The sequence below is a fragment of the Pogoniulus pusillus genome, chromosome 17 (assembly GCF_015220805.1).
Source record: "Pogoniulus pusillus isolate bPogPus1 chromosome 17, bPogPus1.pri, whole genome shotgun sequence".
Lineage (NCBI taxonomy): Eukaryota > Metazoa > Chordata > Aves > Piciformes > Lybiidae > Pogoniulus > Pogoniulus pusillus.
In genome coordinates, this window is record NC_087280.1 from 23,883,731 (window position 1) to 23,911,720 (window position 27,990).

Below are 27,990 nucleotides of genomic sequence, written 5' to 3' on the forward strand. Positions count from 1 at the left end.
ATGACCACTTTGCTATTAGTGTTTGTGTGCTTGCGAGTCATGGCTGCAGCTGCCCCCCTGGAGCTCTCAGGTAGGTGCCTCGGGGTGCAGGAAAGCAGTCCTGAGCCCTGTGCTGCATCCCTGAGTATGGGCAGCTGCCAGATACCAGTGTACCCAAGATCTACTCTGAGGATACACAGGGCTTCTGTTTGGATGACTGCTGTGCCACAGCCTCCAACTGGTCTTGTGCCTGGGGAGCCAGGCCAAGGCAGATTTATGGGGAAACTAAGAGCATTTCAGCATTGCCCTGTCCTCATCCCCCTTTTAGACCCTGCCAGGAGTGATCTTGCAGTGTGGGCAGAAGTTCTACAGCAGCACAGCCATCCCTTCATCCCCTTCACTCCCTATCCAGCACTAGTCTAAATCCCCAAAGCAGCCCTGAAACAAGGGTCATGGTTGTAACTCCCCCTTCTGCAGGTCACTTTCATCAAGCTGGACCAAAAGGGGGAGGTGGAATATGTGTGCATAGGTTTGCAAAGCAAACAGAGGCATGGGGCACGGGGGAGCACTGCAAGTGTTGGCTCAAATGAGTTGTTGGTGTAACCACTGCTTTGCTTGGGGTCCAGCAGACGGTAGTGATGGCCTGGAAGTGAAGATACCTGAGCAGTCTCCCCTGCGTGTTATCCTGGGAAGCTCCCTGAACATCCCTTGTTACTTCAACATCCCGGAGGAGGAGGACAGCAGCGCCCTGCTGACGCCCCGGATCAAGTGGAGCAAGCTGGCGAACGGGACCGAAGTCGTCCTGCTGGTGGCCACCGGCGGCAAAATCCGCCTCAACTCGGAGTACAGGGAGGTGATCTCCTTGCCCAACTACCCTGCCATCCCCACCGATGCCAGCCTGGAGATCAAGGCACTGAGGTCCAACCACACCGGCATCTATCGCTGCGAAGTGATGTATGGCATTGAGGACAGGCAAGACACAATAGAGGTCCTGGTGAAAGGTGAGGTCCTGCCCATGCTCCTCCTTCTCAAGAGCTTGCTGCCAAACCTGGGCTTAAGGGAGGAAGAAGTAAATGGGCAGAGGAGGTACTGCTCTTCCCACTGGCGACTCGGATTGCCCAGGGAGGTGGCTGAGGCCCCACCCCTGGAGATACTCAAAGGGAGGCTCAACAGGGCTCTGGCAACCTGACCTAGCTGGGGATGTCCCTTCTGACTGCAAAGGGGATTGGACTGGATGACCTCTGGAGATCCCTTCTGACCCAAACCATGCTATAATTCCATGGTTCTATAAACCCTTTCAAGTCAGGTCACAGGAGAGGCAAGGGCAGGTGAGCAGGAGCCATGGGGCAGGCATTTCTTTCAGCAGGTTAGGACCAGACTAAACAAAGCAGTAAAATGACTCATGGCACAATATAACAGCAGCAGAATTACTCTTCTGGCAGGAGGCGAGTTGCAGAGGCAGCAAGATGACATCCTTGGCAAGAGGTAGCCCTGGACATGCTGGGCTCAGAGGGGGGAAGCTGGAGCAGGGCTGAGACCTTTTATTTCTCCCAGACTTTTTAGGGGATGGGATGCCCTCAGCTGGAGAATTGGTCTATTCTGACAGAACTTTCCCCATCATCTTTCAAATCTCATCCTAGCAAGAGATGGATAAAACATTTCCTCCAGTCCTTATCTTTATTGTGGGTGGAGGACAAGGAGATAACTTCTCCTGGCAGGTCGCTGCTGCTCACAGGCACTGGAGCACAGAGCTCACAGTGGGGGCTGGAAGCCCCCTCAATGCCTCCTGGTGGGTTTTCTCCTTGACTGGCAGCCAGACCAAGATGTGCCAAAGCCATCCTTCACCAAAACAATGTGCCAGAGCTGTTTGTGACAGAGTTGGAGGTTTTAACTGCAGTGGCCTCTTGATATTGTTTCCTGGGTGGTTGTACAGTGATTGACCACCTGCACCCTTAGTCCTGTGCGGGACCCTGGGAGGTGGCAGCTTTCAAAGCAGCACAGTCCCTGCTCTGCCCCATCAGCTGGTTCCTGAAGCTGTGTCAGGGGAGCACTGAGCCCTTCTGACAGCGACCCAGCAATGTGTGCTGAGCTGTGGGGTGTCCTCTCACTGCTCACAGCACTGCTCAACTACTGGCTTTTAATGCACCATGACTTTGTCACAGCACCATGGGACAGCAGCCAGTGCCCTAGGTCACCACGGTGCTCCACAGAGCCCTGGGAAAGGAGCCCATTGAGTCGCCCTTGGCTTCACTGAAAGGGATCTCAAACATCAGAATGGGCTGCCCAGGGCAGTGCTGCAGTCACCATCGCCCAAGGTGTTCAAGCAGCCTGTGGACCTGGCGCTTAGGGACGTGGTTCATGCTGGGTCAAAGGTTGGGCTGGATGAGCTTGGAGGTCTCTTCCAACCAGCTGTGTTCAGTGAATGCTTCTGCTCTGTGAGATGCTCCAGTGCAGACGGGGAGCACACAGACCTCGTTGTTCCAAGCTGGCATTTGGCATCTGTTCCTTGGGCTGCTTCGGGAGGAGCAGGGCTGGCTGCTCTCCAGCAGATGGGAGTGATGGATGTGATGTTTTCCAGGCATCGTGTTCCACTACAGAGCAATCTCCACCAGGTACACCTTGAATTTTGAGAAGGCAAAGCAGGCCTGCATCCAGAACAGTGCTGTCATTGCTACTCCGGAGCAGCTGCAAGCTGCCTACGAGGACGGCTACGAGCAGTGTGACGCCGGCTGGCTGGCGGATCAGACTGTCAGGTGAGGAGCCCTGCAGGGCAGAGGAGAGCCGCAGAAGACTCTCCTGTAAGGAAGCCACCGGCTGCACGCGGTTGGGAAACGGTTGCCAAATAGCAGCTGTTGTAACTGCGGCGTGCAGAGGGAGGCAGTGGCTTGTGAGGTGTTCTCTGCCGGGGGGAAAGCAGAGTGACCGCTGTGCTCCTTGGCTGGTGGTGACAGCTGAGCACACAACCGTGTCAGCCTGGTCCTTCATCCTCCCCAAACTAAACAGATGCTCTGCCAAGATGCACAGGTGTGGCTCAGCCACAGTGAGCTGTGCCTCCCACGCCGGGGAGGCAGCTTGGCCTCCTGGCTTTGGCCAGCACTGCCAGGGACCTGCTGTGCTCAGGACCATGGGAGGGAGGGCAGGACAGCAGATCCTCCTGTCCCATAACCCAGGAAAAGCCATAAACCACAGAGAGCATTGCTCCACAGCTCCCTCCCAGCCTCCCTGAGGCTGCCAGGGTCCTGCCTCCCACCTCCTTACGCACCTTCTCTCCCCAGGTACCCCATCCACTGGCCCCGGGAGCGCTGCTATGGTGACAAGGATGAATTTCCAGGAGTGAGGACCTACGGTGTCCGTGAGCCTGATGAAACCTATGACGTTTACTGCTATGCAGAGCAAATGCAAGGTGATTTGGGGCTCTTACTGTTGCAAAAGCAGCCAAAGCTCCGAGCATTCCTGCACTGAGCAGCAGCAAATACAGAGGCAAAGGGCCTAGGGGCAAGGCAGGGGAGAGCTGGAAAAGCAGGCACCTCGGCAAGGCCAGATGTTCTCTACAGCCTCTTTGTTAGGCCTTGGACAATTTGAATGTCAAATGACTAATGCAGTACAGAGGGTGGAGTCTGTCTGAGCTGTGTCGGGGCCACACCATCCTACGTGTCTCTGGGCATCCATCTGAGGGTGTGACACTCAGAGGTGTCCCTCAGCCATGCTTGTCAGAGGGACCCATTGACAGGTTCTACACACCAGAACAGCAGATAACAAATGGTCCTTTACCTCCCCCTTGCCCTGTGGCTCCAGCTGATTGGGGATGTTCTGCTCCAGGGTGTATTTGGTCTGTAAGCCTGCCTGCCTTTCTTCTGGGCTCTAGAGCAGCCACCAACGTGAGGCTGTAATACATCCAGACTCTCAGGGGTGGGAAGTGGAAAGGAAGGAACTGGGAGTTACATGAGGGCAGTCCCTGCCCGTGGCAGGGAGGTCTGAGCAGCTGATCTCCAAGGTCCCTTCCAAGCTGAGCCATTCTATGATCCCATGATCATAGACTACTGTGTGCAGTTCTGCAGCCCCCAGCACAAGAAGGACATGGAAGTGTTGGAGCCAGTCCACAGGAGGCCACCAAGATACTCAGAGGGCTGCAGCAGCTCTGCTCTGAGGACAGGCTACAAGAGCTGGGATTCTGCAGCCTGGAGAAGAAGAGAAGGCTTGGAGGAGACCTTGGAGTGGCCTTCCAGTGTCTGAAGGGGGCTACAGGAAGGCTGGGGAGGGACTATTGACAAGGTCTGGTAATGACAGGACGAGGAGGAATGGGTTTGAAGTGGCAGAGGTGAGATTGAAAGTGGATGTTAGGAAGAAGTTGTTTGCAGTGAGGGTGGTGAGAGACTGGCACAGGTTGAGGGTGGGGAGACACTGGCACAGGTTGAGGGTGGTGAGACACTGGCAGAGGTTTCCCAGGGAGGTTGTGGAGCACAGAAGCACCGAATGTGATCGAAGATCACATTCGGTGCTTCTGTGCTCCACAATCTCCCTGAAGATGTTGAGGACCAGCTTGGACGAGGCCTTGAGTGACCTGTTCTAGTGGAAGATGTCCTTACCTATGGCAGGAGGTTGGACCTGGATGATCTTCGAGGTCCCTTCCAACCTAAACCCTTCTCTGACCCCACGATCCCCACACTAAAGGGTGGTCTGGTTGCAGGCAAAGTCTTCTACGCCAGCTCCCCGGAGAAGTTCACCTTCCAGGAGGCTTTGGACAAGTGCCGCAGCCTGGGAGCTCGCTTGGCCACCACGGGGGAGCTGTACCTGGCCTGGAAGGAGGAGGCCATGGACGTGTGCAGCGCGGGCTGGCTGGCCGACCGCAGCGTGCGCTACCCCATCTCCCGCGCGCGCCCCAACTGCGGCGGCAACCTGCTGGGGGTCAGGACTGTCTACCTCCACGCCAACCAGACCGGGTACCCCCACCCCGACTCGCGCTACGATGCCATCTGCTACAGTGGTGAGTGCAGAGGAGGTTGGGGGGGGGGGGGGGGGGGGGGCTCAGAACAGTTGTCTCTCTGCCTCTTGTTAGCTTGAAAGCTGCTTTGTAGCCAAGCTTCTCTTTAGCATCTTCTGCCCTTGCTGTAGGCATGCCCTGCTCGGTGCCGTGTGTCAGGAACAGTGTGGTCAGCAGGAGCAGCCAGCAGTGTGCCCAGGTGGGCAGCAGAGCCAATGGCATCCTGGGCCAGCTCAGGAGCAGTGTGGCCAGCAGCACAAGGGAGGTTCTTCTGCCCCTCTGCTCAGCACAGCTCAGGACACACCTGGAGTGCTGTGTCCAGTTCTGGGCTCCTCAAGTCAAGAGGTGCTGGGAGGTGTTGAGAGAAGGGCAGCAAGGCTGGGGAGGGGCCTGGAGCACAGCCCTGTGAGGAGAGGCTGAGGGAGCTGGGGGGGTGCAGCCTGCAGCAGAGGAGGCTCAGGGCAGAGCTCATTGCTGCCTGCAGCTGCCTGCAGGGAGGCTGTAGCCAGGTGGGGTTGGGCTCTTCTGCCAGGCACCCAGCAACAGAACAAAGGGACCCAGCCTGAAGCTGTGCCAGGGGAGGTCTAGGCTGGATGTTGTTAGGAAGTTGTTGTCAGAGAGAGTGATTGGCATTGGAATGGGCTGCCCAGGGAGGTGGTGGAGTCTCCACCCCTGGAGGTGTTTAAGAGCAGGCTGGCTGAGGCACTTAGTGCCATGGGTTAGTTCATGAGCAGGGTTAGGTGCTAGGTTGCACTGGATGTTCCTAGAGGCCTTTTCCAAGCTGGTTAATTCTGTGACTCTCTGATGTGGGGCACAGCCTCCTTTGCCCAAGGGATGTGACCTGAACAGAAAAGTCTCCTTCTCTGGAGCCTTTCCAGGCCTGTGGCTGTGTTGCTGTGAGCCCTGAGCTAGATTGTGTGGTCCTGCTGTGGCAGGGGGGTTGGACTGGATGCTCTCTTTGGGTCTCTTCCAACCCCTGACACTCTGTGATCCTGTGATTTGGGAGGGGTAAGGGGGGAGCTGTTTGGACGCATTTTGTGTTTGTAGTTGGCTGTCTAAAGTTGTGGTGGTTTGAGAGGTTGAGGGGCTTGGGTAGAGCATTATGCTGGTGAGTTTCTACGCAGCCAGTGTGTGGGTACAGTTGTCTTTCTCCCACGGCTCAGACCTGCTGTGGAGGTTATCCAAGCTCCCTTCCTTTCCTCCTGCCACCTTAAATTCCTGACGGCAGGCACTAGAGGTCAGTGCAGACTTGGGTATGGGCAAGGTGTTCTCGGGAGGGAGAGCTGGAGGAGAGCAGGGAAAGTCCTCTGACCTGCCAGCTGTGGAGCATGTGGTGGCTCATTGCCTCTCCCTGACGGCCATGCCCTCCGTGCTGAGCTGCTGCGCAGAGCCATGGAGGAAGCAGGGAATCGCCATTGGAATGGGCTGCCCAGGGAGGTGGTGGAGTCTCTGTGCCTGGAGGTGTTGAAGCACAGCCTGGCTGGGGCACTTAGTGCCATGGTCTGGTTGACTGGACAGGGCTGGGTGCTAGGCTGCACTGGCTGAGCTTGGAGCTCTCTTCCAACCTGGCTGATTCTACGATTCTATGAAACCCTTTCCTTTCACCAGCTCCTCTCAGTGCCAGAAGCTCCCAGCTGCTTCCTGGGGACAGCGCCAGCATGGTGCACCTTGCTGACTGACTGACCCTGTTCCCTCTGCTTGCTCTTTGTCTCCTGATGTAGGGGACGATGTTGGCAGCCTGATCCCAGGGCAGTTCATCGACGAGCCAGGAAGTGGGCTGGGCAGTGCCTTCACTGTCCAGACTGTCACCCAGACCGAAGTGGAGCTGCCCCTGTCCCGCAACGCCACGGAGGAGGAGGCTCGCGGCAGCATCGCCACCCTGGAGCCCATCGAGATCACAGCCACAGCCACCCAGCTGTATGATGGCTTCACTGTCCTGCCTGACTTCTTTGCCCCAGGGGCCACAGTAGAGACAACTGCCCCAGAGGAGAATGTGACCAGGGAAGACGCCACAGAGGGCTGGACTGCACCCGCAATGCTCACCACCATAGCCTTAGGCACTGCCACTGAAATGGCAGAGGTGAGCTCGGTGGAAGATGTCGTGGGGGTGACTGCCACACCAGGACTCGAGCCTGCCTCGACGTCCACAGTGGAGGATCAGCTGGTTCAAGTGACAGCAGCCCCCGGTGTGGGTCTCCTCCCTGAGCAGCCCATCTCCCCCACGGGTAAGTCACCAGCACTCAAAAATCTTGAAGATGTGTTTCTCTTAGATGCAACCACCCAGCTGGAAACAGCCTGAGCTTCTGCCACTACAGAGAGCACTCATGTCCCTGGAGGGACACAGGCTTGCTTGCAGGCTGTGAGTGCCACCCAGTTACGCTCAGGAAAGAGCTCAGCTGGCTGATGCTTGGGGCTGCAGTGGACATGCTGTGCCCTCCCATGTGCATCTGGCTCTAAGATCTTCCAAGACAGGGAGACCTTAGAGAAGGACTAAAGAGATCCCCAAAACATCACCCTCAATGATAGAGGAGTTCAATGAATCAGGCAACCTCCATCAAAGTAGTGTGCCCAGGTGGGCAGGATAAAGCAAATGGCATCCTGGGCTGGCTCAGGAGCAGTGTGGGCAGCAGGACAAGGGAGGCTCTTCTGCCCCTCTGCTCAGCACTGCTCAGGACACACCTGGAGTGCTGTGTCCAGTTCTGGGCTCCTCAATTCAAGAGGTGCTGGAAGGTGTTGAGAGAAGGGCAGCAAGGCTGGGGAGGGGCCTGGAGCACAGCCCTGTGAGGAGAGGCTGAGGGAGCTGGGGGGGTGCAGCCTGCAGCAGAGGAGGCTCAGGGCAGAGCTCATTGCTGCCTGCAGCTGCCTGCAGGGAGGCTGTAGCCAGGTGGGGTTGGGCTCTTCTGCCAGGCACCCAGCAACAGAAGAAGGGGACACAGCCTCAAACTGTACCAGGGCAGGTCCAGGCTGGATGTTAGAAGGAAGCTGTTGTCAGAGAGAGTGATTGGCATTGGAATGGGCTGCCCAGGGAGGTGGTGGAGTCCCCATCCCTGGACACATTTAAGAGGAGGCTGCATGAGGCACTTAGTGCCATGGTCTGGTTGCTTGGCACGGGCTGGGTGCTAGGTTGGGCTGGCTGAGCTTGGAGCTCTCTTCCAACCTTCTGGATTCTATGATTCTATGAACATGGTTTTGGCAGGGACTGACTGCTTCTTGCCTTGCTGTCAGGAAGACATCTCAGAGAGGGGCAGTCCCATATCTGCTGTCACACTGTGGCTCTCTTGCCCTAGGGGTGGTGTTTCACTACCGTGCTGCCAGCAGCAGATACGCCTTCTCCTTCGTCCAAGCCCAGGAGGCCTGCCTGGAGAACAACGCCGTGATCGCCACCCCTGAGCAGCTGCAGGCTGCCTACGAGGCTGGCTTCGACCAGTGCGACGCCGGCTGGCTGCGGGACCAGACAGTCAGGTACAGCCCCCCCCTCCTGCTGCCCCAGGAGGCCTCCTCTCCTTTGTCCAGTGAGGCTTTACTTTGGCCTGTCCTGCTGCTCCGTCCATCAGCATCTGAAGCCTTCCTGACCTAAGGCTGTCACCAGGCCACAATACCTGCTGGCCACTAGTTCTCAGTCTGTCCTACCTGTCTCCTCAGCCACGTGTGCGTCCTGCTGTGCTGAGCTCCTCGGGCATGTAGAAGAAGTGGAGGAAAGTCTTTATTTGTTGTCTCCTAGTCACAGGGAGGACTCTGAACTCCTCTGGCATGTAGGAAGGCGGAGGAAAGTCTTTACTCGTTGTCTCCTAGTCACAATGAGGACTCTGAGCACCTCTAATGGTGAAGTGTTTTCATCCTGCTCACAGGGATGCTGGAGAGAGACTGTTTCTAAAGGCCTCCTGTAGTGATAGGACCAGGGGCAGTGGTTTCCAACTAGAGCAGATCAGATTGAGATTGGGTGTTAGGAACAAGTTCTGCACCATGGGAGTAGTGAAACACTGCAACAAGTTGCCCGGGGAGGTGGTTGGGGTCCCATCCCCAGAGATGTTCAGGGTGAGGCTCAACAGGGCTCTGGGCAACCTGATCTAGTTGAGGCTGTCTCTGCTGACTGCAGAGGGGCTTGGACTGGATGACATTTGGAGGTCCCTTCCGACCCAGCCCATTCTAAGCCTGCTGAGGTTCTCCAGCCCAGGGAACACGAGGCTGAGCTTGGGTTGCCTGCTCTGTCCTTTTGCCAGGTACCCCATCGTGACCCCCCGAAGCAACTGCCTAGGGGACAAAGAGAACTCCCCTGGCGTGCGCTCCTATGGCATGCGCCCTGCCTCCGAGACCTACGACGTCTACTGCTACATCGACAGGCTCAGGGGTAGGTTCTCCTCCTCCTCCTCCTCCTCCTCCTCCTCCTCCTGGGCACAGCTGTGCAACAGGAGCACGCTTCACGGCGCAGTGTCGGCGTGTGCGTGGCTGGGACGCAGGCACTCACAGCCCTCTTCTCTCCTACCCCCTCAGGAGAAGTGTTCTTCGCCACGCAGCCGGAGCAGTTCACCTTCCCGGAAGCTCAGCGGTACTGTGAGAGCCAAAACGCCACCCTGGCCTCCGTGGGCCACCTGCACGCCGCCTGGAAGCGGGGCCTGGACAGGTGCCACGCCGGCTGGCTGGCGGACGGCAGCCTGCGCTACCCCATCGTCAGCCCCCGCGCCGCCTGCGGCGGGGACGCGCCCGGCGTCAGGACCATCTACCGGCACCACAACCAGACTGGCTTCCCCGACCCCCTGTCCCGCCACCACGCCTTCTGCTTCGCAGGTACCTGCCACCCTGCCGCCCGGGCTGCGGAGGAGACCTGCCCTGCCCTGTCTGAAAGGGGCCACAGGGAAGCTGGGGAGGGACTTCTTAGGCTGTCAGGGAGTGATAGGACTGGGGAGAGTGGAGCAAAGCTGGAAATGAGTAGATTCAGAGTGGACGTTAGAAAGAAGTTGTTCAGCCTGGGGGTGGTGAGAGCCTGGCAGGGGGTGCCCAGGGAGATGGTGCAAGCCTCATCCCTAGAAGCTTTTAAGGCCAGGCTGGATGTGGCTCTGGGCAACCTGATCTAGTGGGAAGTGTCCCTGCCCATGGCAGGAGGGTTGGAATTAGAGCAGAGAATCACAGCAACATGCAGATTGGCAAAACCCCTCAGGATCACCAGATCCAACCTGGAACCCTGCTCTACAAGCTTCACCTTAAACCCTAAGCAGCACAGCCAAACCACCCTGAAACACATCCAGGCTGGCTGACTCCACCACCTCCCTGGGCAGCTCATCCCACTCCCTGACCACTCTTCTTCCTAATGTCCAATCCAAACCTTCCCAGCCTCAGCTTGAGGCCATTCCCCCTTGTTCTGTCTCAAATTCCCTGTGAGCAGAGCCCAGCAGCAGCCTCTCCACAATGTCCCTTCAGGTAGCTGTGGATGGCAATGAGGTCTCCCCTCAGCCTCCTCTTCCTCACACTACCCATTCCCAGCTCCTCAGTTGCTCCTCATCAGATTTGTTCTCCAGGCCCTTGATGGTGATCCTTGAGGTCCCTTCTAACCCTGACAATTCTGTGCCCTGTCTCCTCGGGGACGGGGGTCTCATGGAGGAGGCTGGGTGCATTGGGGTGATGCACTTTGGTGGGGGTGATGCTCTTTGGTGGCATCTGAGGCTGTGAATTTCTGGCAGCTCCCTTCAGCAGCTTTTCTTTGTTCCAGCTTTGCCACCCTTGGAGGAGGATGGAGTCACCTCTATCTCTGAAGATGTACTGGCAACCCAAGTGATCCCTGGGGTGGAGGGGGTACCCTCTGGGGAAGAGGTGACTGTGGAGACAGAGTTTGCCACTCAGCCTGAGAATCAAACAGCCTGGGGGACAGAGATCTTTCCAACTGATGTGTCACTCCTCCCAGGTGGGTCAGAGCTGCCCTATCTCCTGGGTGGTGCTTGGCTGGTGGTGTACGGTGGGCACACTCCCCACATAAACGCTCTGGGTCCTTGCTGAAGGAGACTCCCTCTCAGTTTAGACAGTTCTCACCATGTTGGCAAAGTCTGAGCCATGCACACAGGAGAAGCTACAAGTGCCTGTTGTTGAACTATCCAGGACTGAGCTGGATGAGCATCAGGCCCAGCACTGCCAGAGCACCTCACACATCCTGCTGTTGTGTATCCACGGTGGGGAAAGCAGGTTAGAAACAGAGCTCAGGCCGTGCCTTTCCACCTGCTGTCTCCAGAGAAGCAGTAACTTGGTTTTGGCACCTGGGAATTGGTGTCACTGTGTCAGCAGATGATCTGTTCCCTCAGTTTCCCAAAGGCCTTTGATTTCCAGCTGGTTAAGATTTCCTCTTCCTTCACAAACTTGAAGGGACCCAGGTTGCACCTGCAAGCGCAAAGGACTCTGTGCCTTTGCTCCAGAGGTAGCAGTCTGGAGGTGAAGTCGGTCAGGGAATTGTGAACAGCTCCTTTGAAACACTTCAATAGATGATTTTCCTCTCTCCCTCTCTTTGTTTGCTCTTTCCTTTCCAGTGAGCCCATCTGCCTTTCCTCCAGCTACCTTAACACCAGAGGAAACAAGCACCAATGCTTCCACCAGCGAAGTGCCAGGGCAGGTGACTGAACCTGGAGCACATCAGGCCAGTGGTGAATCCTCAGCGTCTGGCTGGGGATCTGGAGTCCCAGATGCAAGTGGAGAGCCAACTTCTGGAGGCTTTGGGCACAGTGGAGAGCACTCTGGGGCTGGAGAAAGTGGATTACCATCGGTAGACCTGCACACCAGTGGCTTCCTGCCTGGAGAAAGTGGGCTGCCCTCGGGGGATCTGAGTGGGGTCCCTTCTGGCATCACTGAGATCAGTGGCTTGCCCTCTGCAGGGGAGGACGTGTTGGTGTCTGCTTCCAGGATGCCGGAAATCAGTGGGATGCCATCTGGAGTGGAAAGCAGTGGGCAGCCTTTTGGATCTGGTGGGGAAGTCTCTGGCACCGAGCTAGCCAGCGGCCTGGCACCTGGAGGGGAGAGTGGCCTCAGCTCTGGCTTCCCAACCGTCTCTCTGGTGGACACCACCTTGGTGGAGGTTGTAACAACGGCGCCGGCACGGCGAGAGGAGGGAAGAGGATCCATCGGGGTCAGCGGAGAGGGAGATCTGTCAGGGCTCCCACCCACGGAATGGGACACCAGTGGTGGGGCCCAAGGGCTGCCCTCAGGAGCTGAGCTCAGCGGGGAGCCCTCTGGGGTGCCCGAGCTCAGCGGGGAGCCCTCTGGAGGGTCTGAGCTCAGTGGGTTGCCCTCAGGACTGGATGCCAGTGGAGAACCATCTGGAACACATGAGATCAGTGGCCAGACAGACCTCAGTGGCCTGACAGACCTCAGTGGCCTCACTTCTGGCACCAGTGGAAGCGGCGAGGCCTCGGGCATCACCTTCCTAGACACCAGTTTGGTGGAAGTGGCAACGACTCCCCCAGGGACCAGGGCAGAAGCTAAAGAGATTGTGGAGATCAGCGGATTTCCTCCAGGAGGTGAAGATGTGTCAGGAGTGGCAGCTGGGAGCTCAGACAGCAGTGGTGAAGCTTCTGGGCACCCAGACTTTGGCGGGAGTGCTTCCGGAGCGCTGGAGCTGAGCGGGCACCCGAGCACAGTGACTGACAGCAGTGGAGGAGCCTCTGGAGCCGATGCCACCAGTGGCCTACTGTCTGGAGAGGGAAGTGGGCTCACCTCTGGCTTTCCCACCATCTCTCTTGTGGATACCACTTTGGTGGAAGTTGTAACCCAGATCTCAGTTGCACAGGAGGTGGGAGAAGGACCCTCTGGGATGATTGAAATCAGTGGGTTTCCTTCTGGAGACAGAGGACTATCTGGAGAAGGGTCTGGAGCTGTAGAGACCAGTGGGTTTCCTGCAGGGACAGGGGACTTCAGTGGAGAGCCATCTGGCATCCCATACATCAGTGGAGACTTTTCTGGAGGTGTGGATCTAAGTGGGCAGTCTTCATCAGCGACTGACACCAGTGGGGAGATGTCAGGGTTTCCAGAAGTCACCTTAGTCACTTCTGACTTGGTAGAAGTTATGACAAGGCCAACAGTGTCCCAGGAGCTGGGGGGGGAAACGGCTGTCACCTTTCCCACCAGCTTTGAGCCAAGTGGAGAGGCCTCTGCCTCTGGTGAGCCGAGCGGGGAGACATCTGCACTGCCAGAAAGTGGTGCAGAGACATCATCAGCTTACGAAACCAGTGGGGAAACATCTGCCTTTCCTGAAGCTGGCACAGAGACATCCACGGGTCAAGAAATCAGTGGGGAAGGGGCTGTGCTTCCTGAAAGTGGTGTAGAAGCCTCCACAAACCAGGAAATCAGTGGGGAAACTTCTGCATTCCCTGAGGTGAGCACAGAAACATCCACGGGGCAAGAAATCAGTGGGGAAACCTCTGCATTCCCTGAGGTGAGCATGGAGACCTCCTCGGGGCAAGAAATCAGTGGGGAAACCTCTGCATTCCCTGAGGTGAGCACAGAAACCTCCTCGGGGCAAGAAGCCAGGGGTGAAACATCTGGCTACCCTGAAATTATCCTAGAAACATCCACAGCTCAAGAGGGAAGTGGGGAAAGCTTTGCCCTTCCCGAGGGCAGCACAGGGTCGTTCACCATAGAAGACATCAGTGGGGAGACCTCTGCTTTTCCTGGCGTTAGCATAGAAACAGCCACGAGTCAAGAGGCCAGGGGTGAAGCTTCTGGCTACCCTGAAATCAGCATCGAAGCCTCCACAGTGCGTGAAACCAGTGGAGAGAGCTCTGCCTTCCCTGAAATCATCATAGAGACTTCCACAGTCCAGGAAATCAGTGGGGAGAGCTCTGCCTTTCCCCACATCAGCATTGAAACATCCACAGTGCCTGAAAGCAGTGGAGAGAGCTCTGCCTTCCCTGAGATCAGCATAGAAACTTCCACAGTCCAAGATATCAGTGGGGAGAGCTCTGCCTTCCCTGAGATCAGCATAGAAACTTCCACAGTCCAGGAAATCAGTGGGGAGAGCTCTGTCTTCCCTGAAATCAGGATAGAAACATCGACAAGCCAGGAAGCCAGGGGTGAAACGTTTGGCTACCCTGAAATCAGCATTGAAACATCCAGGGTGCAGGAAAGCAGTGGGGAGAGCTCTGCCTTCCCTGAGATCAGCATAGAAACTTCCACAGCCCAGGAAATCAGTGGGGAGAGCTCTGTCTTCCCTGAAATCAGGATAGAAACATCGACAAGCCAGGAAGCCAGGGGTGAAACGTTTGGCTACCCTGAAATCGGCATTGACACATCCAGGGTGCAGGAAAGCAGCGGGGAGAGCTCTGCCTTCCCTGAGATTAGAATAGAAACCTCCACGAGTCAGGAAGCCCGAGGTGAAGCCTCTGCCTTTCCTGAGATCAGCACAGGAGCTGCCACAGTCCCCGGGAGCAGTGGGGGAAGCTCTGCCCTCCCTCAGGGCAGGATAGAAACACCGAGCAGCCAGGAGGCCAGGGGGCAGCCATCTGCCTACCCCCAGATCAGCACAGAAACATCCACAGGTCAAGAAGTCAGTGGGGAAAGCTCTGCCTTTCCTGAGATCAGGATAGAAACCTCCACGAGTCAAGAAGCCAGGGGTGAAACCTCTGCGTTCCCCGAGACCAGCCCAGCAGCGGCCGCAGCGCACGGAACCAGCGCAGAAGCCTCTGCACTGCCTGTTGCTACCCCGGAGGCGGCTGCCACATCCCTGGCCGCTGGGCAGCCCTCTGCTGCCGCTGCTGCCGCTGCTGCTGAGAAGGTGACAGCTGGAGCTGTGACACTCTCGGTCGCAGGCATCTCGGAGGAAACCTCTGTCCCAGACACTGTAATTAGCAGCAGCAGTGCAGATGCTGAACCAACGCAGTCACCCAGGAGCCCTGAAGGGGCTCAGCTGGACACGGAGCCCTCCCCTCCCGCGGTGTCAGGACAGGAGACAGAGACTGCTGCTGCCCAAGACACCCCCCACCTGCTGGCCACCGCTACTGCCGGCCTGCCTCAAGCCTCGCAAGAAGCCATAGATGCTTTAGGACCCACTGCACAAGGTACTGTCTCTCCTCCGGCGGGGCGGGAGAGGGAGGGGGCAGAGCTGCCACTTTGCTTCCACAGCAGAGAGCATGAACGTGGGAGCAGATTTGAGCAGAACATCCTTGTGGTGGGAAGCCACCAGGATGTAGGGTTTGGACGTGGAGGCTGTTCCACAACTGCTGTCTGACCAAATGGCACCACAACAACAGGCATGGACCCCATCTGGGTTGCTGCTCTTGGTGGCTGCAGCTGCAGCCCAGCTGTGATGAGCTGGCACCTGCCAGGAACACGATGGAGGTGCCATCTGCTCATGCCTCTCAGGGTGCCCAGCTCATAACCTCTCCCCTCTGTGCTGTCAAAGGTAAGGGCTCAACCAAGAGCATTTCTGCACAGCCATTGACAGCCACTGTGAGCAGCTCCCTGGGGGTGACAGAGCTGGGAAGGCACTGGGACACTCTCATTGCTCTAGCCAGAGAAAACCTTTGCTGAGATCCACAGAAAGCAAGCAATTATTCATTCTCATGTGGAAAGAGGACGCACCCTGGCTGCTGGATGCAGCTGAGCAGTTGGATAACACAGGCTGCAGGTCTCTGGCCTCTTTGGTTTCTCTCCCCATGCTGCCTGTGTCCCCAGGTGTTCCACAGTGCTTACACCAGAGCAGGAGGCTGCCCGTGGAGAGAAAAGCCAAAGCAAGACAGCTGGGGACAAAATTCTGTCTCCTCTCAGCATTACCTGACCCAAGGGCAATGTTTGCATCAGGCAAAGTGCCCTGATCCCCTTGACACAGAGCGTGGCTGCCCTGGGGGCTGGGCTTTGTGCTGTTCTCTGCAGCTAGGGTGGGCAGAACGTGTGAGCATGCTCAGAGCATGGCCACTTTTTCATAGGATCAGGCAGGTTGGAAGAAAGCTCCAAGCTCAGCCAGCCCAACCTAGCACCCAGCCCTGGCCAACCAACCAGACCATGGCACTAAGTGCCCCAGCCAGGCTTGGCTTCAACACCTCCAGGCACAGCACACCCCCAGCTCCCTCAGCCTCTCCTCACAGGGCTGTGCTCCAGGCCCCTCCCCAGCCTTGCTGCCCTTCTCTCAACATCTCTCTTGACTTGAGGAGCCCAGAACTGGACACAGCACTCAAGCTGTGGCCTGAGCAGTACTGAGCACAGGGGCAGAAGAACCTCCCTTGTCCTGCTGCCCACACTGCTCCTGAGCCAGCCCAGGATGCCATTGGCTCTGCTGCCCACCTGGACACTGCTACCTCCTCTTCAGTTCCTCTCCCAGCACCCCCAGCTCCCTCTCTGCCTGGCTGCTCTCAGCCACTCTGGCCCCAACCTGTAATGCTACTGGGTTTTTTTTATGTCCTTCCTTGCACCCTGCCCCTCCCAGAGGGGCTGCCCTGTCTTTGGGAGCAATCCCTTGCTGCCAGCTGTGAACAGACACAGTAGCACAATACTTAAATCTGAATTAAATCTGATTTGCACTGGTGGAGAAAACCCTGACCTAGCTTTGTGAGGAGCAACCCCGAGCTGGGGAGGGATGAGAAGATTAGGTGGGTGACTCTTGGCCAGAGGAAGGTCCCAGTCCTGGTAACACATCCTGCAACACAGCCCCACCCTGGAGTGTTCAAGGCGAGGTTGGACAGGACCTTGAGCAACGTGGTCTAGCAGGAGGTGTCCCTGGTCATGGCTGGGGAGTTGGAACTGGATGATCTTTAAGGTCCCTGCCAACCCAGACCATTCTGTGATGCTGTGGTATGCCTGGCCTTGTCTTGCTGTCACTTTGGTGCAATCAGGAGCATGCTGCTGAGGATAGTCCCCACTTTAGTCCATCAGTGAGTGAAGGTCCTCGGTGTGCTCAGCTTTCAACGGGCCACACCTCCATGCAGGACATGTTGCTTCAGTGCGGTACAGAATGTATATTCCAAGAGGTTTGCTCAACTCCTTCTCTCCAAACCGATGTTACATCTACTCCCTCCCCACATCATCTCCTGAACTGCTTCTCTTTGGTTAATTGACACCATTCAGTGCAGGTAGCCCTGGGCTCATAAGAGTCAGTAAGTGCAGGGCTTTGTGCGGCTCAGCCTGGCTTCTATCATTTCCATCCCCAAAGTGTTTCAAATGAGTCACTGCCTTGCTCCCTGCGTCACTTCTCTCCCTCTGAGCAAACAGCTAATCACAAACCTTTGTTCAGCCCTGCTCAGAGCACCCCAGAGGTGCAGGCTGTGCTGAGCAGCTGCACAGCAGGTGGGGCAGGAGTGGGTGAGGGCACGTCAGAGAGGTGGTTCCCACAGCGCACACCCAGCCTGGCACCAGGGCCAGAGCTTGGCAGAGGACTCACACACCCCAGTGCCCTCCTTCCACACCTAATGGGGTCTGGGTTTGATCCATGCCCACATCCAAGCCAGCAAAGGCAGGGCTAAGGGGAAAGAAAGAAAGCAGGGCATGAAACTCGGAGTGGGGAAATAAACCAAACACCAAACCCAACAAAACACCCAAATTAAGGCCAAAAAAACCCCAAACTTGGGCTCAAAGTGAGGTTTTCTTTCACTGTCTTTTCTTTTCATGAATTCCCCACGAGGTGACTGCCAGATTCCTTGGAGCATTTGTTAGCCAACATTCCTGGGGAGGATTCTGAGAGCAGACCATGTGTTCAGCAGCTCATGTGTGAAGAAGCTTGAAAGCTCTTTCTGAAACTGGGACGTGGTGCATGTTTGCAAGGCACAGAGGCGCCCGTGTGGCAGCTGGAGTGTCTTAGCAGGTGGCAGGGAAGGCTGAGAGAGCACCACAGGAGGTGTAATGGCTAGAGATGGGTTTGAGGACACGGGCACGGCTGGTGCTCCTAGCAGGGGAGACATTCCAGGGTAAAGCTTCTCTTTTTATTGATCAGCTTCTTTACTGCAGCAGCCTTCCATGGCTGAGTGCAGTCCTGGCCAGGGGTGGAAGGACTCTCAATAAGCCTGCTGGTGACACCAAGCTGGGTGGCTGTGCTAGAGGGTAGGGGAGCTTTACAGCAGGATCTGGGCAGGTCAGAGCCACGGGCCAAGGCTCATTGTGTGGAGTTCAGCAAGGCCAAGTGCCAGGCCCTGCAGCTGGGTCACAACAACCCCATGGCAGGCTACATACCTGCGGATGTGTGGTCGGGAAGTTGTGACTTGGAGGGGAACCTGAGGGTACTGATTGATGGTTGACTGAATATGAGCCAACAGTGCCCAGGTGGCCAAGAAGGCAGATGGCATCCTGGCTTGTGTGAAACACAGTGGCCAGCAGGAACAGCGAGGGGACCTCAGCACTGGTGAGGCCACACCTCAAGTGTTGTATTCATTCCTGGGTTGCAGCACGAGCTGGAACCCATTGCTCCCTGTCCTGTCTCTGGGCACCACTAAGAAGAGCCTGGCACCTGCATCCTGACACCCACCCCTCAGCTACTGATAGACATTGATCAGGTCCCCTCTCAGCCTTCTCCTCTGCTGACTAAACAGCCCCAGGGCTCTCATTCTCTCTTCACAGCAAAGATGTTCAAGCCCCCAGCCATCCTCATAGCCTCCATTGGACTCTCTCCAGCATCTCCCTGTCTCCCTTGAACTGGGGAGCCCCAAACTGCTCTCTGGTTTGCATCAGAAGTTTATTAGCTTAATTGAAACCTTTCTCTGAAGAGGCAGCCTACAGTCCTGGAGCAGTGTTCTCCATGTGTCAGTTGAGTCCTGAACCTGATCTTTTGGAGGCAGAGAAGTCCCCATTTCCTCAGCTTTCCTTCCATGAACCTGTTGGACAATGGAAGGTCCCAGCAGATCAACAGGTTCTGCTGGAAGCTTGCTGCTCCCTAGATGTATGCAGCTCTGTAAGGCTGTAGCAATCTCTGCAGAGAGGCTTTGGTTTAATTATTGTAATCAATTATTTTAATGGCTTAATTGCTCCTAGTAACTCACTGCCTGGCTGTGTGATCCTCCATGCCAACATTTTACCTAAAATGAGAGAGAACATTTCCCCCCCCACCCCAACTCCTCCTCCTCTTTTCTTGTAGGAGGCACTCTGCAACCGCTCTGCTGTTTTCCTTTGCTGTTTGAGCTGTCAAATTGACAGCTCCAACTTCCCAGGAGTCTCTGAGAGGAGAATTTAATTTGTACCTGGATTTTTATTCCTCCTCCCCCCCACTTCAGTCTCTAGAAGATAATTATCTGGCTGGTCTCTGAGTCCCTCTTTGGATAATTGCACTTAGAAGGAGGCTTGGAAAGGAAGAGTGAGGGGCACGGCAGAGCCTTGGTGGGCATTCCCAACACGCTTTGCCTTCCTGCCTTAGCTTTTCCTGTCTGCAGCACAAAGCCAGGAGTTTAAATCCCAGCAGATGGAGAAAAGCAGGCAGCTTGCTCAGGGTTTGTGTGCCGTCCTCTCTGGGCACAAGCTGCTCCTCCTTAGCAGACGTTTTCGGCACGGAGCTGACCTTAGAATCATAGAATGGTTTAGGCTGGAAGGGACCTCAAAGACCATCAAATTTCAGGAAGAAAACAACGAGACAAACTCAAAGCTTGCAGTGTAGCTCCGTAACTCCCCTTGCTCTCTCCAGCCAACAGTTTGCATCTTCCAGATGTTGTTTACGTCTGATGTTTTGGGTTTGGTTTGTTATTTAAAAGACCCAAACCAAAACCCCAGATGAAGACCTAGATGTTAGACCTTGGGTCCTGTCAGTAGCACAAAGCAGAATAGGACCTGTTGTGGCAGTAGATTTGAATCATCTTTTACAACTTCTGGTTGATATTAACTGCAGCACAAATTGTCTTCTAAAGAGCTGCTAATTCGGCATTATCCTCCAGAGGAGAGTTAATAATGGGTTCTAAATGAGCTTCCTATTCTTGGCACCGGGAGGCATTTTCTCCCCTTGCCTTTATTTTAGAGCTGAAGCTCTTGGAAGTGAGGGCAGCCTCTGCTCTGCATCCCATGCCACATCGCCAGTCCTTTGTTTGGCTCTGGGTAATAATAGCAGGACTCTGTCTTCTCTAGTGATAAGCACTTGAGCTGGCTCTGCATAGCAGAGCTGGCTCTGTGGATGCCTGCTCAGCCCAGCAAATCCACAGCTTGCCTCTGTGCGAGATCCCTGAGCGTCAAAGTGCCTGGCAGCTGGGGCTGTGGCCAGTGGGAGCAGTTAGATGCAAAGAGTTTGTTGTTGCAGCTGGTCGAGGGCTGCAGCCACCCCGATGCTGTTGGCAGCTGCAGAGGGACTTTTCCTGAGGGTGTCTAGAGGCAGGACAAAAGATCACAGGATCTGTGGTTTGGAAAGCCTTCAGAGAAGGAGACTCCACAACCTCTGTGGGCAGCCTGCTCCAGGGCTCCAGCACCTTCACCATAAAGAATTTTCTCTTTGTTTTGAATTGTAGAACCATAGAATCAGGCAGGGCTGGAAGGGACCACAAGGAGCAGCCAGTTCCAACCCCCCTGCCATGCCCAGGGACACCCTACCCTAGAGCAGGCTGCCCACAGCCTCATCCAGCCTGGCCTGAAACACCTCCAGCCATGGGGCCTCAACCACCTTCCTGGGCAACCCATTCCAGCCTCTCACCACTCTCATGCTCCACAACTTCCTCCTCACCTCCACTCTGACTCTCTCCACCTCCAGTCTTGCTCCATTCCCCCCAGTCCTGGCACTCCCTGATATTCTGAAATTCCCTCCCCAGCTTTTCTGTAGCCCCCTTCAGATGCTGGAAGGCCACAAGAAGGTCACCTGGGAGCCTCCTCTGCTGCACCCTGCACAGCCCCAACTCTTTCAGTCTGTGCTCACAGCAGAGCTGCTGCAGCCTCTGAGCATCCTCCTGGCCCTGCAGGGAGGTTCCCCTGGTTCTGCAGGGAGGTGGTACCTGAGCAAGCACAGCCCAGGCAGGAGATGAACACAGCCTCAAGGCTCCTGCATTTCCACAGCCAGAAGCTGGTCCATCTTTCTCCAGCTTCCTCACTACCCCTCCTCATCCTGAGCAAGAGCATCCTCATTCAACCTCACATCTCTCCCGAGGCTGGAAAGGAGAAAAGTCTCACAGGAGGATCCAAGCAGCTGCCGTTTAACCCCATCTGCATGGAGGTGCTCTCCCTTGCTCCCTTAGCTCCCTCCTTGGGTTTGAGTTGAATGTTTCTGAAATCTTTCCAGTCTGAACAATTCTTCTTCTAACTCCAAAGCTCAACAAGCAGGACCAGAGAGATGCTGGGAGAAGAGTTTTCACTTCCAGCACAAGCTGGGTTTTACAGCATATAGATACACCCTGGCTGCTTGTGGTCTGCTTCAGAGCATCTCTGCTGGCTTCCCTCTGCCCCAAGACAAGAAGGGATGGAATAGTTGCATTTACTGCCCAGCCTTCTGCTAGTTAGCAAGAGGAGAAAAACTGGGAAGCTGAGGGACAAATTCTTCCCATGACAGCTTCTCTTTTCACCTCCAGAGAAGCAAAAAGGATCTTAAGAGCTGCTCTGTCCAGATGGGAAACTAAGTGTGGTTTTGTGCACCCAGGTGGAGCCCACAGCTGAAGAAGATGCAGTAGCTTCTTCCCCATCCCAAGCAAGAGAACTCATGGTGGGGACAGGTCTTGAGGAATGGCACTGCCCTGCAGTGTTCTTCACCAGGGAAGAGGCACCAATGGCTGGGCCTTGGATCCTCAAGGGGAGAAGTCTGAGTGTATCCAAAGCACCTTTGAACTCACTTCTTTCCTTCTCCACACTCTCTCCAGCTTCCCTGAGGAGAGTTTACCTTGCCTCAGAACATCACCATCTAAATTAAGGTTAGGAAAGAACTGGTAGCGAGCACTGGCAGCCAGGAAGGTGAATAGTCCACGGGGACCTGCTGGAGGATGACTGCTTCCCTGAGGAGAGCCTCACAGCCCCATAGCCCTGGGGGCACAGGCACAAGTCGGCATCTCGGATGCAGCGCCGGTGGAGCTGCCTGCCCAGAGCCCTAGTGGCAGCCACTGCTGAGTGCCACCCAGGTCCCTGTCTGAACGCAGCCACTGCGCGGACGGCAGCGCCGATGGCCCCTCCCAGCGCTTGTGCCCTCCCAGCTGCGGAGGGGACCTGTGTCAGACGGGTAGGGCCAGCCTGGCTTCAGCCAGCCCTGCCAGCTGCTGTGTGCCTTCTCCCCACCCCGCTCCCGGCAGAAAGCCCAGCCCAACAGCCCCCCGCCCCCAAGTCCTGCCCTCATCTCGGTTAGCTAAGCTTTAACTGCAGCCTGAGGTGCAGTGAGGAAGAGCTTCCAGGCTTTGCTTCTGGATTCCAGCTTGGATCACAGCAACATGTCCCCTGGGCCTCCTCAGCAGGAGTCTGGTGGCCTCTTCAGCTTCCTCTTCTTTAAGCTCCTCTAGTGATGCTCCTGACAGGTCGTAACCATGTCCATCACACAAGTGGCTGTCTCAATTGCAGAGAGATGTTGAGGTGCTGGAAGGTGTTAGGTGAGAGGAAGTGCCAGCAGGCTGCAGAGTCACCTTCACTTTGGCACAAGTGGCAATGCATCAGATCTTCTCCTCTGCCTCCGTGTCTTGCTTTCTGCTCCCCATATGAACAGATGAAGTAGACCATAAGAAGATGGCTCAGGATCACTGCACCACCTGGGCAGGAACTGTGCTCTTACCATCCCTTTCCTACCACAAACCAGCCAGCTCCTGATTCACTCATCCCTGCTACCTATTGATGGAATCCTACAAGAGACTTTTTCTACCCTGTGGCTCCTTGAGCTCTTACTTGGTCCAAGCCAGGATTCATTTCTTCCCTTCTCTGATTCCTGGGCTCATGATGCCTTGGGACTACAGCCTGGGAGATGCAAGATGAAGCCAGTGTCCCAGAGGGATGTGAATCTCCATTATTCCCATGGGGAAGACCACCCTTTCTGTTGACTTCCAGCAACATTAGGACACCATAGGTGAGCTCTGCCATCTGCACACAGCCAGTCCTTGGCACCACAGCAGCTAAGAAATGTCCTGCTGAGGTTCTGTGCCCCATGCTGTTCCATCTCCAGGCTGGGATGTTGTGGGGTGGAGTTCAAGCTGTGGGAAAATACATCCCAGCAGAGCAAGGATGTTCTCTTCTCACCTCCTACACACAATCTGCCTGCAAAGACCAAGAATCCTTGGGGCTTCAGCTACTTCCAGACCATCCACCTGATCCGTTGGAGAGGGCAGGAAAGGGTTTGAATGCCTCAACTCCTAAGCAGCTCTTCCAGTCTCTATGAAGTTCCTGCAGTCTCCAGCTGGAGGAACAGCAGAAGAGTGGATTAGAAGCAATGAGTGTGACTGGAGGTGACGAAGGCTCTGCCTTGCCAAGTTGAACAAAGAAGAAAGGAACTGAGTACAGAAAACCTAACTGGGAAGGGGGAGAGGCATGAAAGTCCACCACTCCACCAAGTGCCTGGGAAGGGTGGGGGATCAAGCATCTGAAGGGCTGAAACGAAGCACATCTGATTTTCTGCTCCCTTCAGCCCCGAGCAGCAGATGTGTGGTGCTGCAGCGCACGCGAGCTGCTTGAAGGGCTCCTCTCCTGCTCCCTCCATTTGCCTCTGCTCTCCCTCCTCTGTGGCCTAATGCTGGCCTGGTTTTTGTCTTGGATTAATGGGGTTCACTCTTCAGTGCTCCTGGAGTGGTAAAAGGGGTTTTGAAAAGCTGAGAAGTGGTCATACTTCCTTAGCAGCTTCCAAGCCCTTTGCTTGAGCTCTCATCTTTTCTCTCCACCTTGGCAAGTCCCTACCTCCACCTCTTTGCTCCCACCTTGCTAGGCTTACTTCTCCTCCAGAGTCCCAGAACCACAGCAACTGGTGCAACCACTGGAACCTGGCTTTGCCTCCTCTCTCTTTCCAGCACTGTACCTGTTGATCCTGGGCATCTGGATTCAGCTGTTTGCAGTTCACTTCAAAAGCAGCAGTTGATTGGACAGAGCTGGGTGCTAGGTTGGACTGGATGATCTTGGAGGTCTCTTGCAATCTGGTTGGTCTCTGCAGGCCAGCACAAGTGGGGAGAGAAGGACTCCTGCTGGGCCATTTCCTCAAACAAATAGGATTCAGGAGCATGACACTGAGGTTGAGTTCATCAGGAGTAGGTTTGTACCACTCAGCTTTTCTGGTAGCAATGATTGCAAGCACAGAATCTCCAGCAGAGCCTGTCCTCTCTGCCTCTGTCTTGGATGCCTTCTGACAACCTTCCCTGGGGTGTCCCACAGGCAGCAGCAGGGTGTGCTCTGTAGTGAAAGTGATCATCTGTTGCCCGGTGCCATGAGACCACAAGCTGCTTAGAGGTGAGCTGGAAGGTTTCCAGATCCATGCACCAAGTCTTTTTTATCCATCTTTTGTGTGTTTCAGACCTGCAAAACTGTGAGGAAGGTTGGATCAAGTTCCAGGGCCACTGCTACAGGCACTTTGAAGAGAGGGAGACTTGGACGGATGCAGAGAACAGATGTCGACAGCACCAGGCCCACCTCAGCAGCATCATCACCCCAGAGGAGCAAGAATTTGTGAACAGTGAGTACTGAGGCCAGCCTGAGTCTGTGGTGGAGTTTGTGCCCTGGTGTTTATGGGCAGAACTGTCCAAACTGGGGCTCCAAGGTTTCTTAATGAGGCCTCAGCCCTGAGAAAGGGAGGAAGAACTGTCCAGGCATGAGACAGGAGAGCCCTTTCTCAGCCAGGGCAGGTCTTCACCGTTACCAGTGGTGTGGCTTGTTCACAAGAGGTTCACTTGATGCAGCAATCTCAGTGACCTGCTGTGGTGGATCCATGCTGGTGGCACACTGAGTGCAGAGGGAGATGGACAAACACAGAGATGCAGAGAAACAAGAACAATCAGGGACTAGAGGCCAAGAAGGACACTAAGGACCCAGAGGCTCCAGCACCAGAGGCAGCTGGGATGGCAAAGAAATGCTTCCAAAAAGACACAGAGGAGCCCTGACTCATCTTCTCCCTCCTCTCTGGCTCTTGCAGGTCATGCCCAGGACTATCAGTGGATCGGCCTCAGTGACAGAGCTGTGGAGAACGACTTCCGCTGGTCCGATGGGCACTCCCTGGTGAGACTGCAGCCCAGGCCATGGGCAGGCTTGTGAGGGTAGGAGGGTGGGAAGAGCCCAGTGGTTCCAGAGCTGAGTGCTTGGGTTAGGCATTGACTGGAGGCAAGCCTAAGCTTGGTAGGGTCATGGAGTTTCCAAGCCTCTGGTAAATCCTAAGCCTCCGGGCACATCACAGTAGAGATAGCTGCTGCAGCAGCAGTGCTGCCAAACCATGGTGCCTGCTGCTGAGGCACAGGGGCAAGGCAGCAGCAAGGGTGAAGAGAGGAGCAGGAGAGAGGCAGGCTGAGCCTGAGGCAAAAGGCTGTCCTCTCTCCACAGCAATTTGAGAACTGGAGGCCCAACCAGCCTGACAACTTCTTTGCGGCGGGCGAGGACTGCGTGGTGATGATCTGGCACGAGCGGGGCGAGTGGAACGATGTCCCCTGCAACTATCACCTCCCTTTCACCTGCAAGAAAGGAACAGGTCAGCACCCTGCACTGCCACACCTAGGCCGGGAGGCTCAGGGGGTGTCTGTGGAGCCAGAGGGGAACCCCAGGGCATGTGAGCGTGAGCTTTGTCACTGCCAAAGGTGGGCAAGGAGGTGGGAGGAACCGGCAGCAGAATGGCCAGCTGGCAGGGGCTCCAGGAGAAAGTTTCCCAGGGGCTTGAAGACAAATAACTAAGCCACCAAGGGCAGGCTTCATGCCCAGCCATAGCCTGGCTGCAGCTTTGCTCCCACACAGCGGCTCCCTGCCCCGCCGCAGGCACAAGCAGCTGTCATTGCGCCCAGCTCTCTGCCTCCCCAGCAGCCACCAGCAAGGACCTGAGGCAGACCACTGCTTAGTTCCAAGGCCCACCACAGAATTTCCATATCTCCATGCCCCTACATTCTGTGGGCAGAGGCAATCCCAAAGGGATTTCAGGTTCTAGGCACAGGAGAAAAGGAATGATGAGGCCATGCGTGCCCAGCCTGCACCGGGCAGGAGCTGCCTGGGCATGAGCTTCCCACTCAGCCAGGCAGCACTCCTCCAGCTCTCCATTTCTCTGCTCACCTCCTGCAGTGGCCTGTGGGGAGCCCCCCGTGGTGGAGAACGCCAAGCCCTTTGGCCAGAGGAAGGACCGCTACGAAATAAACTCCATGGTGCGGTACCAGTGCGACCAAGGCTACCTCCAGCGCCACCTGCCCACCATCCGCTGCCAGCCCAGCGGGCAGTGGGAGCAGCCGCGGATATCCTGCACGAACCGTACGTCTGGGGCACTGCCGCTCCGGGGCAGGGCTGGGGCACCCCTGCAGCTGGCAGAAAGCTGGGAATGAGGAGGGCATCTCCTTAGGGCGCAGTGTTTAGCTCTGAGCCAAGCAGAAGGAGTCAGCGTGGGGAGCCTTGGCTCCTGCCCGACAGACCGTGGTAGCTGGGCAGGTGTGGACCAGGAGGGCTGGCTGAAGGGGTAGCCCAGGCACTTGCTGCCCAGGAGGCTCCTCCACCTAGGCAAGGCAGGGGCAGCACCAGAGCCAGAAAAGACCAACACAAGGCTACTAGGGGCCCAGGCTACTTAAAGAAAGGGAAGAACAAGAAATGGCTTCAGAAAGGGTGATTTGGCACCAGCTGCACCAGCGGAGAGGAGAGGGAAGCTGTGGTTCCCCCAGACCCTTCCCTGGCACCCCCCTGCCTTGGGAGCAGAGAGAAAGAAGCCTTGCAGCAGAGCTGAGGCAAGGGACGGGGTTGGGTTCCTGACCCTTCTGCAGCTGAAGGCCTCCAGCTGATGGCAGACAGCCTTCTCCCACTGGTGTCCCAGCCCACTCCCAGGCCTGCCTACACCCCTGTCTCATCCCTGCTCGCCTGCAGCTTCCTAATAATTTCATCAGCCTCAGCCAAACCACATCTGTCCAGTGGCCTCCCTGCCAGGTTCTGGTCCAGCTGGGCAATTCCAGATAAAGCAATGGTTCCACAGCCAGGGAAAGTTGATACAGGACAAACCTCCACCCCAGGGAGGAGGTTGAAGGAGAAGGAATGGAGGAAGTGTCCAATGGCAGCTCTGTGGTGCTGACCAAGCTGCTGATACCCTCGGTTCTGCCATGGACCTGGAGAGCTGCAGGCTGCTCCCAGCATGAATCAGGAGACTTAGGCTGTTCCCAACCAGCTTTTGCTGCTTGCATCCACACTCCCCTGCAGTTAGCACACTGGGATGGTGCCAGCTTCAAAGCAGACTGACAGCAAACATCTGGCAACAACCTTGTCCCTTGCCAGCCAGCCAGGGCCGATTCCCCTCCTGTGCCCCAAGCATGTCTCACTGCTGATGGCTCGTTCCCTCAGACCGGGGGGATGAAGGAGGGACTGGCAGGGCAGCAGGCGAGGTGGGCAAGGTGCCCACCCCATTAGCAGAACTGCCCTTTCGGCTGCGTACAGGGGGAGGGATGGGACAAGCCCCTGCAGGGAGGATGCTCCTACCCAGGCTCCCAGCGGGCAGCAGACACCTTCACCGCAGGCTGAAGCAAAGCCCAGCTGCGGGAGGAGGGTGACACTGAAGGGCCGATTGAGCGGGAGCGGGCACGCTGGCGCCGGGGCACACACCGCCGCCGGCCGGGCAGCTCCACCTGCGGCTTCCCTGTTTGGCCAGGGAGCCGGGGACCAGGGCGGCCAGCGCGGACAAGCAGCGTCTCTGTCCCAGCTCCGCTAACAAGGTGCCTTTTCTTCTGCCTCTCCCACAGCCTCCAGCTACCAGCGCAGGCTATACAAGAGGAGCCCCAGGAGCCGGTCGAGACCCAGCGGCAGAGCCACGCACACACCCACCCATTAGAGAGGGGCCGGAGCCACCCAGGGGTAGAAGCGAGCAAGAGAGATTGAACGGAACACTTCTATTAACAGAGTCCATTTCTTCTTCTTCATTTTCTTCTTGCCTTTTTTTTTTTTTTTTTTTTTTTTTTGTCAAGAAAAAAAGAAAAATCACAAATTCTATTAAAAGACAAAGCCACCTTTGTGTGGGTAAACAAACCAGAGAAGGTCGTGGGGGGGTTGGGGTTGGGTCGGGGTTGGTTTTT

General features: G+C 56.2%; 1 protein-coding gene across 1 annotated transcript; it reads left to right on the forward strand.

Moving 5' to 3' along the window:
- Positions 1 to 27,813, forward strand: ACAN (aggrecan). The gene is given in 20 exon segments (XM_064157121.1): positions 1 to 70; positions 609 to 980; positions 2,558 to 2,732; positions 3,255 to 3,382; positions 4,667 to 4,963; positions 6,682 to 7,185; positions 8,248 to 8,422; positions 9,181 to 9,308; positions 9,452 to 9,745; positions 10,665 to 10,856; positions 11,470 to 13,464; positions 13,690 to 14,309; positions 14,430 to 14,988; positions 21,901 to 21,939; positions 21,942 to 22,019; positions 24,276 to 24,434; positions 24,891 to 24,973; positions 25,292 to 25,436; positions 26,015 to 26,197; positions 27,661 to 27,813. Coding segments are annotated over 20 exon segments (6,285 nt in total). The 3' UTR covers positions 27,750 to 27,813.
- Positions 27,814 to 27,990: the final 177 nt, after the last annotated feature.